This window comes from Rissa tridactyla, chromosome 15 (genome assembly GCF_028500815.1).
Source record: "Rissa tridactyla isolate bRisTri1 chromosome 15, bRisTri1.patW.cur.20221130, whole genome shotgun sequence".
Taxonomy (NCBI): Eukaryota; Metazoa; Chordata; class Aves; order Charadriiformes; family Laridae; genus Rissa; species Rissa tridactyla.
In genome coordinates this window covers 9,110,625-9,128,284 of record NC_071480.1, presented here as the reverse complement: position 1 = coordinate 9,128,284, position 17,660 = coordinate 9,110,625, and the positions used below count along the sequence as shown (strand labels likewise).

At 39.3% G+C, this 17,660-nt stretch overlaps 2 protein-coding genes across 11 annotated transcripts in view; one reads left to right on the top strand and one right to left on the bottom strand.

The window, feature by feature from the left end:
* Positions 1 to 13,649, top strand: part of MBTD1 (mbt domain containing 1) — a 38,683-nt gene extending 25,034 nt beyond the window's left edge. For 7 of the 10 annotated variants that reach the window (XM_054221619.1, XM_054221618.1, XM_054221617.1 and 4 more), the window contains 3 exons: positions 205 to 439; positions 1,089 to 1,166; positions 9,629 to 13,649. In XM_054221619.1, coding sequence (XP_054077594.1) covers positions 205 to 439; positions 1,089 to 1,166; positions 9,629 to 9,747 — 432 coding nt within the window. In that variant the 3' untranslated portion in view covers positions 9,748 to 13,649. Of the gene's footprint in view, positions 1 to 204; positions 440 to 1,088; positions 1,167 to 8,276; positions 8,371 to 9,628 lie in introns of all 10 variants that reach the window. The other 3 variants (XR_008469400.1, XM_054221624.1, XM_054221625.1) reach the window with 3 other exon arrangements.
* Positions 13,650 to 14,189: 540 nt separating this feature from the next.
* LOC128917915 (nucleoside diphosphate kinase) lies at positions 14,190 to 16,894 on the bottom strand. The gene is made up of 5 exons (XM_054221633.1): positions 16,740 to 16,894; positions 16,300 to 16,432; positions 15,619 to 15,720; positions 14,831 to 14,943; positions 14,190 to 14,439 (listed from the first exon to the last, which is right to left on the bottom strand). Exons 2-5 carry the CDS (start codon positions 16,426 to 16,428, stop codon positions 14,322 to 14,324), a joined length of 462 nt encoding a protein of 153 aa, XP_054077608.1. The 5' UTR covers positions 16,429 to 16,432; positions 16,740 to 16,894; the 3' UTR covers positions 14,190 to 14,321.
* Positions 16,895 to 17,660: the final 766 nt, after the last annotated feature.

Sequence of the window (17,660 nt, the reverse complement as noted above, 5' to 3'; positions counted from 1 at the left end):
AGAAATAAGAACCATTTGAGTATATTAAGCTTGAATATTTCTGAAATGTTAAATAAGTACAGGGGTACATGAAACTTCACAAATAATACTTAGTATTTTTCTATGTTAAGTTGTCTGAAATATTCATTTCAACACTGTGCTTAAACCATCTTAATTAACATGTTTGTTTACTGATACTTGTCTTGCTTGTGTTTGCTTTTCCAGGAAGTTCCAAACCATGGGTTTCATGTTGGAATGAAACTGGAGGCTGTTGATCTGATGGAACCTCGTCTGGTATGTGTGGCCACAGTAACTCGCATTATCCATCGTCTTTTGAGGATACACTTTGATGGGTGGGAAGATGAATATGATCAGTGGGTAGATTGCGAGTCCCCAGACCTCTATCCAGTGGGATGGTGTCAGCTAACTGGATATCAACTACAGCCGCCAGCGCCACAATGTAAGTTCCTGTTTTTGTAAATAATGCAACAGTTGCTTACTGACCCTTGTTCATGGGAGATGATTTTCCTACTTCATCCTTTTCAAGTTAGGTCACCAGGCATAACAAAGCCAGAACAAATTCTTGACAATGCTTAGAAGTCTACAGTTCTAATCTCTTCCACCTTGACTTTTAAAGTACTTCTGGGAATTTCTGTGGCTACTTACTATTTTTTTAATGCTGGAAGATGCTCATTTAATCCAGGGAAAAAGCCTGTTACTCGCTTGTCAGTTCTGGATAGTATCACAGAGAGTTTATATTGCTTTAAGATATTAAATTTATATGCTTTACGTAAAAAAAATTGATGGAATTCAGCGTGTGCATAGCTATTTATGTGAGAAGGCTGTATTTTATTTAGTATATCAAGACTTGTCCTGTCAAGTTATACAATAATATTTGACAACTGTATTTCAGGAACTGGTAGTTGTTTAATGGGAGGGTAACAGGAGTTACTTGTAGTAGTTTAATGGGAGGTGTTTCCCACAATAAAGGAATTCTGCCTTCATTCAGTCACTGCAGAGAAATTCTGTAACTGTGAGCAGCTTTGACGCATTCTGAAGTGTTTTTCCAAAATAGTAAACTCTAATTTTGAATTCTTAATTTTTTGCAGCATCAAGAGATAGCCAGTCAAGTTCATCAAAACAGAAGAAAAAAGCTAAATCGCAACAATACAAAGGACATAAGAAAAGTGGGTGACAAAACAATGTTTGCACTTTTCCTGTTCTTTTAAAAAGTTTGTGGTCTCTTCCTAAGCCCCTATTCTATTTGGAAATGTTTGTGTGTAAACAGGTGTTATGCTTAAAGGTGCAGTATGCCATAAAAGGAACTTTTTCATTGAGAATAACCTTTTTTTTTTTTATAACTTGCAACAGGGGTTTTGTTGCTAATAATCTATATGAATTGTAGGTGGACTACTGTTAACAATATTTTTGGTATTTGGGCATCACTTTAGTTAAATAATACATTGACTGTGTAGGTATACTGCCTTACAGAAAATACTCAGGTATCAGCACAGTTTTAACTCTGTTCTTTGTAACACAGGTGTAGGAATAAGAACCTGTAGGAATAAGATCAGAAAGAACAAGATGCAGGAAATTCAAATTACCATCTAGCTGGTTCCTTTTTAAGTCAAAAAAATGACTTATTTGCCAGTTTTTTAGATGAGATATCTGTGTGAAGCTGTATGTAAATAAAACTTCTATTGTTTCTGAAAATAATCTTATAAATAGCATTGCTGTATGTGACAATTGTTGTCACTATAAAACATAGTAATGACATTTTAAAGAATCTGACGTATTCAGGTTGTTTCCATAGTAATTATTTCCCTTGGGATCAAATTATCTTCAAAATTCACAACCAGTCTGAATTTGCATAAATGCACATTTTGCATTCCTCCACATTTTTATTTCCCTGACTGTTGGTTTAAACTGAAAATCTGTTTTGTATCAGTAAAATAAAGAGAGCAGAGGCAGCCAATCCTAAGAGGACCTTGTGCCTTCTCCCATTATTCTCTGGAATTTAGATCCATCTGTATTCTCTCCTCTAAGAAATATTGTAGTTTCATATGGCAGTTTTATTCCAGAGGTTCTTAATCCATTTTTCCAATAATTTGACAATTTTGAAAGGCAGCTACCTCTTGAGTGAAGAGCAGCAGCAACATGACAGACATTGTACAAGAAAAATGTATGTGCAAGAGATAACGTGGTAAATGAGAACGTAGGGTAAGCCTATAATCTTGTTAAGTGCTACACAATTCTTAATGATGTTTAACTCAAGATTTTATAGTATCTTTTTTTGTAAGAAGAACCCATTGCAATTAGGGGGGGAAGAATTCATGAGAATGAATAGTTTGTCTTGATAGAAGTAGATGGCCTAGTTCCAGACAGCTTAACTATGCATATTATGTTTGCAGCATCAAATCATTATGTTGACTCATTCTCTTGGTGTTTTCTTGGAAACAGAGGAGAGTTGGAAAGAAGGTGCAGTATTTTACACTGCAGACATATGGGCAGATCGGCTACAGAAAAGGGTCTATAATCTGTCATCTTGAGTTGGCCCTGCTTCTTTGTCAATATATTCTTTTTTTAATAGGACAGCCTAGCAGCCACTCAATCAAATCAACAGTTTTGTTGTTGAAAGTTATTTTACCTGCAAGTCAGCAAACTTAACTAATGTTTAACAGTCCTTAATGTGACATTAGGAGAGATTTTATTATGTGAAATACTCTTCTAAGTGAAAACATTAGGCCTTTCTTACCATTAGAATCTGTGTCATCTTGACTTATTTAGACTTGTTTCCAGAGAGTTTTGTTGCTCTGAGACTCATACAAGTACAAATCTAAAATGTTAAGGCACATTCTCTGAAAGATAGTTTTCCACCATCCCTTAAAAACTCACTTTGACATATGGAGGCTGTAGAAATCCGTACTGCTGTTCTATATATGTGAGGTGTAGCTGCGTTGCAGCCGTTCTCAGTAACATATATTTCCTGATGGTGAATCCGTATGTAGTCTTTATAAGTTCTGGACAGCCTTATCTTACAAAGCATTGAATATGTTGATGACTTCAATATTACTGCCAATGCTACAATCGGAGGCTTCCAGAAGATGATGCTGATTTCTAAGGACTGTCATGTGCCTTTGCCCAATGTTCCTTGATAACGGAATAGGTATGGGAGGAAAGTATTGGTGAGGTGAAAGATTTAATAATAGTATGGTGAGGGGAAAAGAACTCTAGATGGGTCTGACGCTCATTGTAAAGTCTGATTAAATGGACCAGTTACTAGGTTGAATTATGCAAGGTGAAGTAACTGCTCCTGCTCTAGTTGCTAGGGGAGGGCCTATTGACCTGGCATAGGAACAAAAGATATCGTCATTCTGAGTAGGACCTGAAGCTAAACTATGCGCTAGGTCTACCCTAGCTTCCTGCAGCAATTTTGAGAATTGTGTCAAATGAGATTAAAACTTTGTTTTTATCTGGGGCTTTGCCTGTGATAAAAAAACTGACCTAAATGAAGAGCTGTGCTACAGTTGTGTAGAACTAATGTGAGGAAATAAAAGTCTTGTCTTCCTGCTAAATTGTGAGTAGAGTAGAACCTTCTTCACTAGTCATTGCAGAAGGCAACCTTTGCTATTTTGGTCTTCGTACATAAAAAGCAGCTGACCAGTGAGTGCCACGGGTGTCTGCGAAGTTCTTACAACCGCTTGTTAAGTGTCTCAAACGTTGCACTGTTTTTCTCCTTTCTGCTATTTGAGGAAATAAATGGTAAAATCCAGGTCGTGTTCAGAATCTTGCATCAGTATTTTTTAAATAGAATTCAGGTACAAAAAAACCTGCTGATTTGAGAATATCTAGAGAAAATGGTGAGTGCTGTTGCCTTAAGCTAGGGAAAGATCATTAATTACCTTTGTGTAGGACCTATTCTTGAATAATTCTGGACTTTCTGAGCAGATACTGTTTAGCAAGCTGTGCGAGACCATCCTGCTCCTTACTTCATCCCTCTCCTTCCAGCTAATACCTATGCAGAAGTTTCTTGATACCTTTCTTACAGTAAGTGTGACAGAAACACTGGAAGGGAAATTCCCTTTATCTTGTGCCATAGGACGGAGATTTGTTGTAGTGGAATTTGTTCTTCATTTCTCAGTAGCCTGAAGTGTAAATGTGGGCTATGGAAACAAGGAAAAACTTCTGTTGGGTTTCTCTTCTGGACTGTTTACTCAATACTAAAAAGTCTACGTAATTATCAAATGGAGATGAGAGAACCAGGTCATGAAAAGTTAGTGTTGGCTGCCTGCTGTTGCCATAACCTACTATGAGTAAACATGTGCTGAGTCACAGGAAATAACACTAAAAACGTTTTCTGTAGCCTTTTATCGTTCAGCACTTTCACAATAAAAATAAATAGAAAGTCTTATTTGGAAAAGGGTTTCAGTTGTAAAAAGGTATAATGCAGTAGTAATGCCTTCATAGTAACACACGGTAACCACAGCTGATTAACAAGAAACTCTGTATTTGTCTTAATTAAACTAGATTATTTTTACCACAGAGAAGTGCTACTTTTGCATATTTTTCTCATATGTACTCACAGTGCGCTCCAGAGTGTCTCTGAGTCATTCATATACTGGTCAGAAAGCTGTGCAGGTGAACACTTGAAGTGTAACTTATCAGTTTGCCTAGACAATTCGTTAATAATATAGCAGGCAGTATCTGCTCGTATTACCTGCTTTCTGAAAGGTGTATATATGGAATAGGGTTATTGAAATGGTAATGTTACCTCAACGTTTTAAAAGCCAGGATTCTGTAGACAACAGTGTTATCTCTCTAAAAGGCTCATCCTGAAGTCGTCTTGTAAAAATATTTAAGCATGGTGACATCTCTAGCATATGCATAATCCAGTTACCTTTTCTATTCAGGGCTAGGCTTTTGTTTGCCATGTCTTTATCTGACAGTGCTGAGAATACTTCAGCATTAGCAACCGTAGTTTTGGTATAGCTGAAAGCAGCGGAGATGATGTATTCTAGTGCTTGCATGCCTGATATCGTAGAGAAGTTTCCTCGGGCACAGAATTGGAGTGTCTTAGTGATAAAGGAGGAACACATTAATAGTTTGCATGGGAAATGTTTTCATAACACTTTTTCATGAATGCAATGTTCAATAATTTGAAGGCATTTTTGAAGGTACTTTTTCTAAGCACCAAAACGCTCATTGATGTTTGTAAGGCACTGTAGAAATGAGAAGCACCGTTCTAAAGTAATTAAGAGCACGCATTTTTAAACTATGTTTTTGGAGGTGATAAACTTTGTCTGGACTGTATTGGTTCCTTAGACCCATCCTTTCTATCTCTTAGGCACACACACTGAAACAACTGCAGTTTCAAGCTGAGCCTGTATGTCTTGAGTGTCCAACCAGAGGATTGTATATTGACTGTGCAGTGTAGCTGCAGCAGAAGCAATTTATGGCATTTGTGTTTCATTGATAGGGTATGAAATAAGTGGATTGTGTTTTTAAGCAATGCAATGAAAGTCCTACCAGCCAGTCTGTATAGAATTCAGTAACTAAAGTGTGGCTGAGAACAATATTCCCAATAATAACTGGATGGTACCACTGAACAGGCCCTTGTCTTCCAGAATCAGTGAATATGAAGCAGAGCCATTTCTCAGTGAACAGTCTGAGTTACCTAATGCACTTTAACCCAAGCGTTTATTTTAGTTTGACTTGATGTTTAGAGAGGAAGATACCAGTTGGGAAGAAACCTGTCAGTTTGTCCAGCCCACCCATGACAGGTGAGGTGCGGAGGAGCTTCTCTGGTGATGACGAGTTGACTCCTCCTCCATATCGAACCCTTCCAGCACAGACAGCCCCGGAGGCCTTCCAGCCTCCCAGGACTAGCCGAGAGTTCAGTCCCAGCCTCAAAACAGGTAACTAGCCACAGCAGCCTCTGTTACTGCAGAGGGAAAAATGACAGACCGGGTGGGGAACTAAGCATGGTCTGGCATGTAATGTGCTGACTCATCAATTTTTCTTTTTTTTCTTATTTTTTTTCTTTTCTTTAAATTTTGGTTGGTTTTCTTTTTTCTGTTAGAGCTTTTCATTCTCACTGATGCACCACATCACTGAATTAATCATAGAAAAGGGTCGCAACTGTTTTAGAACTTCATAGGACGATGAGTTGTAGGCTACTGAGGCACAAAGGCACAGGGGAGCTCTGCAGAGTTTTAAAATACAAAAATGTAGTCCGTAAACCTGAATGGTAACGTGGATGTGGGAATATTTGATATAAGCAGGAAGTTAGTGTGCGTTATCTTTTGCAGAAAAAGTAACTGTACAAGTAAATAAGGAGTGATTTTTGCCTTTGTGTCAGAAAAACACAGTTATCTGCAAAAAGATCTCCAGATGTAAGCATTATTTGAAATTTTGTGGGTTACTAATATAGAAAATATATGTGAAAAGAGTTTGTCCTTTTAGAATTTGATCTTTTCCCTGTTTTTGCTGCAAAACGTGTTTTTGGTTTAAGTATTGACAGTATAATTGTGCATCTATATGAGTAAATAGGGAACAAAATCTTAAACTCATTTATCAGTAATACTGAGCAAGTAGATTAAAATTTTGAGCTTATTTAGGGATGGTTTCTGTAAGGTAATCAATCTTCAATTATAGAAGTCAACTTCAAGGATCTGGTGGTTTTTTCTCTTCCCTTTTCCTAATATATATGGCAGTATAATGTAGCAGGAAAACAAATTATTTCTAACAAATATGTTGTAGCAACATGATCCAGACAAACTGGATTATGCTGTCCTGGCAGGACAATTGCTAGGTTGATAGATTTACCTTCAGATTTGATTGATTTTACAGTCCCTTAAACTTTCTTTAGTCTAAGTAGGCTGCCGTATCTGCACTTTCCATTGACTGTGGGATACATCCCAGACAGTTTCTCTTGTCCGTTAACAGAATGGGACACAGTAACCTACTTGCCACCTTTAGAGCCTGAGAACAAATCTTGACTCTTCTGCGCACCTCTCAACGCTTCTGAAGAACTCCTTTATTTTTACTTCAGCTTGCTACTTGTATGTGCATGCCTGTCTTTTAACAGAGTCTTTGATGCAAAAGATAAGTCTTGCTCAGGAGAGAGCATTCTGGAGTGGTCATTTCTGCACAGCTTTTCTTTTTCTCTTACTGCAGATCTACAGCTAAAGCGCATTTATGTAGTGCACAGACATGCACAGTCTCAGTTTTCTGTGTCATTAGATCTCTGAGTTCCTATGAAACACCTGTGTTCTTTGGTTTCTGACACCCGATGTTTTCTATCATCATTTTGGGGGAGCTTTTCAAAGTTCTGAATGTTGGAGAGGCTGGACAAAATCAGTTGTATTGGTGATGTAGCCTTGTCATTCTCCAAAGGTGTTTAAATTAAAATCTCTGGGGAAGAGGAGGGCATAACCCTGATAACACGTTAAAAATTCATTTGATATCAGTCAGAACTTAATAATTGCATGCATATTCCTCAGCATCGTGTACTGCCTCACATTTTAGGAGCTGTAGCTAGGACATAGGCACGTTGCATGAGATGCCCATGTGGCTTTGCATGGAATTAGTGTAAGATTAGTGATGAGACAGGCACCTGCTCTAAAACTTCTTGTCTATCAAAGATCTCGCTAAGGCTCATTAAACAACTCTTTCCCCTCTTGTACGGTCATAAGCACAGGAGAAGATTTCAGACTTATTCATCTTGTGTAGTATGAAATGGTTTTGCTCTCTAGCGAAGTCATGGTGCTGCTTTAGCATACGTGAGTACTCTGCATTTTCGATGCATATGAAATGATCTTTTAAGCACTGAAATGCAACTGTTGGACAGTTTTGCTTTTAAAAAGAGCCTATAGCCAGCCTGTTGCAGGAGGAGACTGTTCCGAGAGACTCACCCTACTTCTGCGCATACTTTGGGCCATGTTGCTCCATTCTGTATAGATGTTTGGGGAATCTAAATGACACTGCACCAGACACAGTCTTTGTCTCCAGGCAAATCACTGAGACTACTTAAAAAAGGAGTACCTTGCGCACCTGCATCTGTTTTACTTCCAAGATGATCAGTCAGATGACTTCCATTGGCTTTTTTTATTACTCTTTTTTTCAAGTAACTTTTCTTGTTTAGCTGTAGCTTTTATTATGGAGGATTGTAGTTAAAAGCTGTATAACAAGGACAAATGAAGAATAGTATCAGTAAATATCTAAATGTAAGGATTTAGGTTTACATTAGCCAGAGGCAAGCCAAATTATGGAAACTGTTATTACTTTTGTACCTGCAGAAGCATTCTACAAATACTGGGGGTAGAGAAGAAAAAGAACATGCCTGGTGGATTTCAGATTGTATCCCTGACCTCTGTGTAGCCTTTGCTTAAGGTATTAGCAGCATATCCAAATAACCAATTATATGTCTTATTTAGACAGTGCTTTTGTTGTCCTCCACAGATCACGATTCTTGATCAGAGTTGGGCATAATGTAGGGAAAAGTATTTAGGGAAAAAAACGATCAATGGATTGTGGGCTATGAAAGCGGGAGGAGGTATCTATTAAAGAAAATAATGAGGAGGGCTTGCATTATACTGCAACTTTTTGACATTTTTAATATCTTAATTTTCAAATTTTATTTAGCACAAGAGTTTGTTTCAACATGGAAGATGACATAGAAAAATAATAAAAGAATAATCAAATGACTTGTAAGTTATTGCAGGGCTACTAGTAGCAACAGGTTATGGGGGTTATTTTTGCTTTCACTGCATATTTCTGCATTTCAAGATACGCATATAAACTTTGTATTCAGTAGCTACAAGCTTTGCTCTTCTCATTCATTTGGTCGTAGAGAACCATTTATTTTTGTATAATCAACCCTTTAATGTGGGTACTGCACCTTTAATGGAAGTCTTGACATGTTTTGCTTTCAGTGGTCTCTTCATTATGCTCATATTTTGATAATTATCACTATTCATTAATTAAATTGGAAAAGTAATTGTGACATTGTTGCTATTCATAACATCGTTTTTATGTCTTAGATCTCATTTCTATTTTCTTTTTACAAAAGAAAGAAGAGAGAAGATTAACACTACAAAAAAGATGTTTCGCTTGAATGAAACTTATCTTCTGGGATCTTAAAATTTTAATGATGTATTGAGAGATCTTTGTCAATGTTTTTACTCGTCTCACATAGACCGTTTACAGTAATTAGTCTAAGTAATGTGACTTGTAGATTTTAAAAGGCCAACAGTTAATCTTATTTTTACTTGCGTAGAGACTTAATAGAAAGTAAACAAGAGTAAACAGTAAAATAAGTGTTCTTCTGAGCAAGTAATTATTCCTATTAATATGTTCAGTTACCTTCTTAAACCAGTGTTTTAAAATACTAAGTTCTTGAGAAAACCCTGTAGAGAATAAATTACTGCAAGTAACTTGTTCAAATATGTTAATATTGGAGCATAACTTAAGGTTCGATTTATGGTCAGAAAGCATCTGTTTTCTGTGGGAATGTTAAAAAGAAGAATCACTAAAATACAGAATATAAGAAAATAGGAAAGCTGGGGTCTACCTAAAGTTAGTAAATGTAAGGAAAAGTTGTATTTAATTGAAATTTCATAGATCTTTAATGTTCATCTTCTATTTTCAGTGACTTCATTGCAGCTGAAGGAGGAGTTGCTGGATGGAGAGGAGTATAGCTTCCTTCAAGGAGCATCTGATCAGGAAAGCAATGGATCTGCCAGTTACTACATCAAACAAGAACCATAAGGCAGCTCAGAAAAGTGAGGGGCAGAGGATTGGTGATAGGAAAAGAGCCTTTCTCCAAGACTGACTGATTTTGCTCCCACTTGGATGGTACAGTTCAGGAGACTGTACCTGGGGCACTTTGCTAACTGTAGATGAGTTAGACTCAGTTCAGAATTTTTTGGAAGGGCGGGGAAACTATTTTAGTGAAAAAGATTTTTCAATTTATTAAAAACAAAAATGGACACTTTTGTGTTGTATTTGAAGCTTTTGAAAGAATTTTGTAATATTTTCCAGTTCAGATTTATTGTGCATTGTTAACAAGAACTGAAATTCTAATTTTTTGGTAAGATTAAAGTTTAATTAGCATGATTGTGGGAAGCGGTTGGAGGAAGATATAGTTGCAAATACAAATGAACTGTCATAACAAATGAACCTTTTTGGTACAAGTTGGGAGACTTTTAGACTCTTGTGAACTGCACTGGTCACGCCTCTGGTTGTTTGTTTTTTTTTTTTTTTTTAATTGTGAAAATAAGGCATTTAAGCCTTAATTTAGAGGCAAAAATTGTGTGTGGAAGATAGTCCTGTAAAGCTCTACTCAGTGAGTAGCCCCAGTTGCAACGGAGCCGTCACCTGAGGAAGATTTTAACTTTTCAAGATGTTTTTCTTTACTCTAAAATACTTTTTTTATATAAGATTTTTTTTAAAAAAAAAAAGTTCCTTAGGGTCTGATTCAGTGCCCATTAATATCAGTAGCCTTGTCTCCGTTGACTGCAGTGGGCATTGGATTGGGGACTACAAAGCTCTTGTCTGTATATGAATGTCTGTAATCTTGGAAAGCTTCAGCAAATGTTTACAGAGCCCTATGCCAAACTGGAACTTCAGCAAATTCCCTCATTTGGAAGATTAGTTTTAGCTATGAATTCAGGCTGAAGAAGAAACTTAGATGAACAGTAACTGAGGCCTCCCTTGGTAGTAAGAAGGAACTTCTGAGTATTCTTCCGATTGTGGTTTTTTTTTTTTTCTATTCAGAAAGACCTAGACGTTTCCTTACCATCGTAAATATTTCTGAACATTCAAAACTGATGTTCCACGTGGTTTCAGGTGAGCTAAAAGGAGCCATACATTATGGATTGAAAAAAAAAAAATTAGTTCAGTTCTGCACAGCCTGCAATATTCTTTTCTTGCTGCAATAGCGTAATATGGAAGTTGAGACTTGAGAACAGTATGTAAACCATATACTGTCTAGTGTGTAATTCATAAACTGGATTTGCTTATTGCCTGGAATCCTTGTGTCGCACTTCAGGTATCCCATTAGCCCTGCCTGCTTAACTGTCTGGGTTTTTTTAAAGGCAAAAGTAATGTAAAAGGGTGAAAATTACTACCAGTGAAATATAAAGTATTTTGGCATGAGCTCTTAATAATTCGGGTTTTATCTTTCCATATTTTTAAACTTTGTACATTTTTGTAAATGACGTCACTCATGGAGTTGATTAGTGAAATGATTAATCAGCCCTGCAGAGCTGTGACTGGAAAAATGTGCATCAAGAGCTTTAGCTTTTACCAGTAAGGTTCATTAACTAAACTCTCAGGAATTAACTGCATATGTTCTATAAGTGCTTCTGGGTCTTAGCAGGTCCCCTTCAGAGCAGTACAATGATCATCTGACTCTTTACCACAAATTAGGGCTTAAAAAAAAAAAAAATTAAAATTATTAACACCTGTGTTCCTACAGCCTAAGAAATGCTTTAAGGATATCAACCCACAGAGCCCCGGGAGACCATTTTTGTATATTGTTGTTTGAGCTTAAAAAAAAAAAAGTGCATAGAAAGTTGAAAACCAGCAATTTGATTATTTTCTAAAATATTGCTCTAACTTTGGGTACATAGTATTGGTGATATGCACAGGTTTACCTCATTCTATGCAAGAGGGGTTAATTATGTAAAGTTTTGTATTTACTACTGGAAGTAAAAAATGTCCTGTATAGTGTAGAAATGTCTGGAATTCTTTTCTCCCATACTGGTAAAATTTCTTAAATAGTGAACCCCTTTTAACAACAGCTTCTTATGTTGACAGAATCTGGTAATCAGATTATAAGTGTCTGCAACTTCAGGTGGTGATGACATTTTGGCTCTCTAAAATAGCCATAAAAAGGACTTTGTCAGGCTTGGTGGACTTCAAATACATTCTCTCGGATTCTGACCCACCCATGACATTTCTTTTGAACAGCCTGGATTGGAGAAGTAGGATTAGAGACCATTGTAATGACACTTTGAGCCTTGATTATTTTTTTTCCTGTGTTCTCCATTTAACCTGCAGTAAAATCCCGCTCTGCAAGTGTTGATTTGGTTTGGTAAGTACATCACTATTGATTTTATTTTTAATGCAGCAACTTGCAGATTTCCAGTCAGCTGCAACAAGGTTGGCACAATCCTGCTTTCTTCTCTCATCAATCAATAGCTTCTGACTTCAGCAGAAAAACTGTTGTGTTAATTTGTGTTTCATAATGTGAAAATTTGGGTTGGTAATGAGCAAGGTATATTGCCAAGTCACTAAACCTTGGGCTTCTCTGTATTGCCCAGGCTTATACCTGATTTCTGAGTTATAGTCTTCAAATGTCAAGAAGGAAAACTAGCACTTAAGTTGAACACACTTCCTGAATGTAAGAATCGGATTTGAAGTCTGTCAGTCTTTATAATGTTCTTTAAAAATAGGTATTTTATTCATTAAACACTAAAGTATGTGAGTTGACTTGCATTCTCAGACACGTATGACCGCAGTAGGAGTTGCGTGTTGAGATTCATGGGTGAAATTTCTCTTGTTTCTGAATTCAGAATATACCTAAATTGTGTAATTGTCAAGTACAGTGAAATCTGTCCTAAGCAAACCGCATGAGGAACTAACCGAAGTCACTTGCTTAGGAGAGGTTTAAGGAAAACCTCAGCAAAACTCTGCCAGCTATTTAGAGCGGTCTCTTCAAAGCGTGGGCTCCCTGTTGGCTGTGGTATCCATAGTATGGGCTTCACTGTATTTGTAAAGCATTTGTCAGTAACATGGCTCTAGATATTTTTCTCTTCGCTTTACTCTAAGCTGTGTTACTTGGGCTAAAAGAGCAGCAAAGTGTTGGACATCTGAAATCTTCAACGGGATCAAACTAATCGCAGCATTTGGCATAGCAGGTTTTTGTAACCGTGGGGTAGCACAAGTTACGTACCTTACTTTGCAGCTACCCGTCTTTTATTGCTCAAAATCTTTCTGCTGATCTTTGATTTTTATGTTATTTTAAATACAACTCTTTAACCTTTTCCTTGCTGCATCTGAGGAAAGCTAAAGCAGTTATCAATTCCTTGTTCTACGGATACTAACACGGGTTTCAGTGTTTGTTTGTTTTTTATTGTTGTTTTATGTGATGTGAATACCCTCTCCCATCAATATTTGTACGATGGTGCTAATATATTTGGTAACAATCCTTTATTGGGAAGGGATTTTAAAAAACTGTGATTTAAACTGAATTTTTCTTCCTTTTAATTTTCGTATTTAAAACAAAAAGCCACAGCCATTTATACAAAAAAGGCATCAGCTTTGGCCCCTGGGAAAATGTTGGGGCGGGAATCAAGACTAAACAAATAGGGTTTTTACATCGTTTCTGTATGTATTTGATATATAGATCAATATCTGTACAAATTTAATCTTTTATTTTCTTGGTAATTTGTGTGGTCAATGAGAGAGAGTTTTAAAGCTTTCTCATGCAATGTACATAACTAAGTGAAAAATGCTTTTGGAGAAATTAATGTTACTTTCATTTTTACGAGACTGCAGATTTTCAGCATGGATGTGAAAAGCATTAAAATTATAACTTTGTGTACAAGATGAAAATAATTCACTAAATTTGCCTTTTTTACACAAAATAAAAATGATAAAAAGTCTTGTTCTGAGTATTGATTGTGGTGTTCAAAAGGCACTCCTTGGCAGGTACATAAATGCATTCCAGCTTTCTCTCTTCAGAGAATGCAGATAAAAAAAAAAACCAATTTGTTAAACCATGCATGTTTTAAGTAACTGGGTAATTAGTCGGAGCACAAGGTAAGGTTTTTTAATATGAGAGGGTGGTATTAGAACAAGGCCTGGTATTTCACAGATAATTAATAGTTGTGTAGAGGGAAACTTTGTCACAGAGCAGTACCACACTTTTCTTCTCATTTAATTCTGCTAGGTTGGAAATAGCTCAGGCCCTCCCTTCCCTCGCCCTCTGCAAGCTGGCTTTACAACTGTAAGGTATTTCAGTAGCCTTCAAAGCAACTTTGCAGTGAACAAAGTCACAGAATTTTTATTCTGGTATGCCTGTACATGTCAGGCTGTGTTAACCGTTCCTTCTACAAGACGAAAACATTGAACAGCTGAGTGAAATGACAATATGAATATTTGAACACAGTAGTCTTGTCTTATAATGAACGCACCACAACAAGTGAGTTTGTATCATCCATTTATTTGACAGTGCTGAAAAATGACTAAAATAACTGTGGTGGTAATTGCTCCCAGGTCAATAGCTGGAATGAGATGATGCGTTACGAAGGCACAATTCATTGTGGAAACCCATTTCACTCATAGATCCAATCATGTGCACAAGACTTGTAGTCAACGAGCTCTGCAGGCTTGAACCACAGGTTGATCTCCTTCTGTGCGCTTTCTACAGAGTCACTGCCATGAATGATGTTTCTGTGGAAGAAGACAAATGAATTGTTTCCTATAAAAATACACCTTCAGCAACCTCGTAGTTCTCCATAGGCAAAAACTCAGATGAAGCATCTAGAGCTGCAAGACTACCATTTTGGGTAGAGTATTCAAATACCCCCACTATAAGAGCTAATTAAGCCTAGCAGGGGTGAGTAGGGCTACTCTACCACACCAGCCACTGACTGATCTTACATGAACCTCTGACGAGTAGCTGTATTTCAAAAAAGTCAGTTTTGTACCAAGCCATTTTCTTAAGTAGCAGTTACGGATTGTGACCTGCAAATAAAATACCATCAGACTGGGGTATCTAACAAGAACTTAGAATTCCCCCAAAAAAATGGCTTTTAATCTCAATTGATAACTGAGCACAAACCTTCCTACTTGAATGCAGAAGTCACCACGGATGGTACCAGGCTTTGAGTCTGCAGGGTTTGTTTCCCCTAGCATTACTCTCCCAGTTTTAACCACGTTGAGTCCTTCCCATACCTTAAGGAAAAGAGAAAATAAATCCTATTAATACGCGTTTATACAAAATACCAAGAGTTAATCTTTGTTAATAAAATACTTTGCAAAGAAACAAGGGCTCCACCACTAAAAAAAATTAATCTAGTGTAGATTCTCTTAGGCCTGTAAAGAAGACCAGGGAAAAAAAAACATGTAAACTGGAAGTATTATAGAAAGGACTATCAATACTTTACCGAGCCTCAGAGTTAACTGATTGATGTACAAGGCCAACTCCCACACCTTTCTGGAGTGAGCGGGTAAGCACAGCCTGGTGAGTTGCAGGCGCTCCCAGTTAGGTACATAGTCACAACAAAGGAGATGCTACTGGGGCAGTTTTATTGTTTTTGGGGGAGTTTTGTTTTTTTGCCCAAAACAAAAGATTCTTTGGTGCAGAAGATTGGCTTTCAGGAATTTTGCTTAACCCACGCTAAGCATTTTAATATGCATTTTATACATGCACACTTTTCTCCTTGTTAATAAATAGTAACTTCTTGCTTGATTGCCTTCATCTTAATTTTTGTGTTCTTCTGAGACTATGGGAACTGGGTAGCTCGAAAGAGCGTTTCTGTAACAGTGTATCAGAATGTTTTGAATAATTTATGGAGCAAGACAAATATATTCAAGAAAGTAGTCTGTAAGTAAAATCAAGCTGCTTACCATGGCCACAACAGGTCCAGAGTTCATGTATTTAACCAAACCAGGGTAGAATGGTCGGTCTTTCAGGTCAATGTAATGCTGTTTGAGAAGGTCTTCAGAGGCCTTTAAAAGGACAGATGTAACATTAAATACCACCTTCCAAATACCATGCCACAAACGGTGTTACTACTGTCAGACTACAGCATTAGTGACTGGGTCCACCAGTCCTTGATATTACCGACAGCTGCTGCAATGCTGTTATGGGTTTCAATGAAAATCCCTAATGTAAAATTAAAGGAGCACACAACGCACCACCTTTCCTTTAGTAGTGTCACTGTTAAGAGTTGTCAAAACCATTTCTTTGTGTTACAGTAATCCTCAGCAATAAGCTGGGTACAAGACGTCTGGATGATGTTACCCAATACAACCTTTCGGTCAAGGTCATTTCAGCTCGCTCAAATTAGGCTGCATTAAGCCATCCGAGCAAATTGTGTTTCCTGAGGAAACGGGAGAGATCAAACCTTTGTGCTCGACAGAAAGCTCGGCCTGACATGTGATCCGGCGCTTCCAGCTGTTGGGCAAATTCAGCATCAGATTCCCACGCTGATGCAGGAAAAGCCGCATAGATACAAATATATATATATATATAGAAGTAGCTATTCTGGCAGGCAAGAGAAACGGTTTCGTCGGAGACAGACTTACGTGCACTAACTTCATGGCCACCAGCCGGAAGCCCTTCTGCTCGAACCGCTTGATGATCTCTCCCACCAGCCCCCGCTGGACCCCATCGGGCTTGATGGCGATGAAGGTGCGCTCGCAGTTGGCCGCCATCGCGCTGCGGGACAGAGGGAGGCGCAGGCCTGAGCCTCGCCGCCGCCTCAAGGTCGGAGGCCGCCGGCGGCCTCCCCACCATGGCGGGGCCCACGTGGCAGCGGCCTGGCGCTGAGCCTGCCCCGGGCCCGGCCACCCTCAGCCCGCCCTCCCCTCCGCCCCCCTCGCTGAGACGAGGCCCGCAGCCCACCGCCGCCGCGCCCGGGGCTGAGGCGGCCCGTCCGCCATGAAACGCCCGCCGTTGGCACCCCCCGGCCTCCCCTCAGGGAGCGGAGCGCGAAGCGCGGGGGAAGGCCCGGCCCCCGCCTCACCTCGCCGGAGCTCCCGCAGCCGCCGCCGCCCGCACCGCAGCCGCCGGAGGAAGAGGAGGAGGAGGCGGGCGGTGGCTGGATCCCCCGCCCTGCGGAGAGGAGGAGCCGCCCGCCTTGCGGCGCTTGGGGGCGGGCCGGGCGGGGCTGGGGGCTCGCTTGGGCGCCAGCCCGCGGTGCCGGGGAGCGGAGCGGGCCGGGGCGGACGCGGGTGCCGGGCCCGGCGGCTGCCGCTGCGCTCCCTCGGCCGGGCCGAGCCCCCGCCGCGCCTGGCAGGCGGCCGGGCCGGGCCGCACCTGCCGCCTTCTCTCTCCTCCTGTGCCATTTTCAGAGGTGTCCCTGCCCTCTGCTAACGACGGGTCGCGCTGCCCGCCTGGCTTCACCGAGCAGCGCCCCTTACAGCTGCCTGAAATCACATCCCTCAGAAAAGTGAGGGAGGAGCTGTAAGGCAGGGAATTTTTTAGTGATTTTGTTGGGATATGTGAAGATAAAGCTGCAAAGTGTCAAAAATCAGGTGTGAAACTTCACAGCCCCTGGACCCGTGTCATAAGAATAATTAGGAAGAGCGTTGTTACTTTTTATTATGTTTACTACTTGGTACTTCACTAATTTACAAAACACCTTTTCTCTTCCTGAGCTAGTTATAATCGTACACCATCGCTGCAGTTGTAATACTAAAGAAATGCCCTTTGCAGTAGTTACGCCATCTCCCATTGACCAGGCACTTACAGTCAGTGGAACTGGAAGAGCCAGACACCTCCGGTGCACGCTCTCCGAGGCGGCTGACCTCCCCCTCCTCTCGGGCTCAGCGCATTAAAAATCAGTAATACTCAGTAATACTCAGTAGCTTTCTGACAACCCCCATGTCTCCAGGTAACCCAAGTTTCTCTATTTTGTAGTAAGCAATCAGGAAAAAGAAATCTC

What these genes read in the sequence shown, in the direction of transcription:
- LOC128917915 (XM_054221633.1), bottom strand. Translation starts at nt 16,428, where the DNA reads ATGGCGGCCAACTGCGAGCGCACCTTCATCGCCATCAAGCCCGATGGG. An exon ending in TGGCCATGAAGTTAGTGCAC is followed by an intron (nt 15,721 to 16,299) that starts GTAAGTCTGTCT and finishes GTCCTTTTAAAG; the next exon opens with GCCTCTGAAGACCTTCTCAA. An exon ending in CTGGACCTGTTGTGGCCATG is followed by an intron (nt 14,944 to 15,618) that starts GTAAGCAGCTTG and finishes CTTTTCCTTAAG; the next exon opens with GTATGGGAAGGACTCAACGT.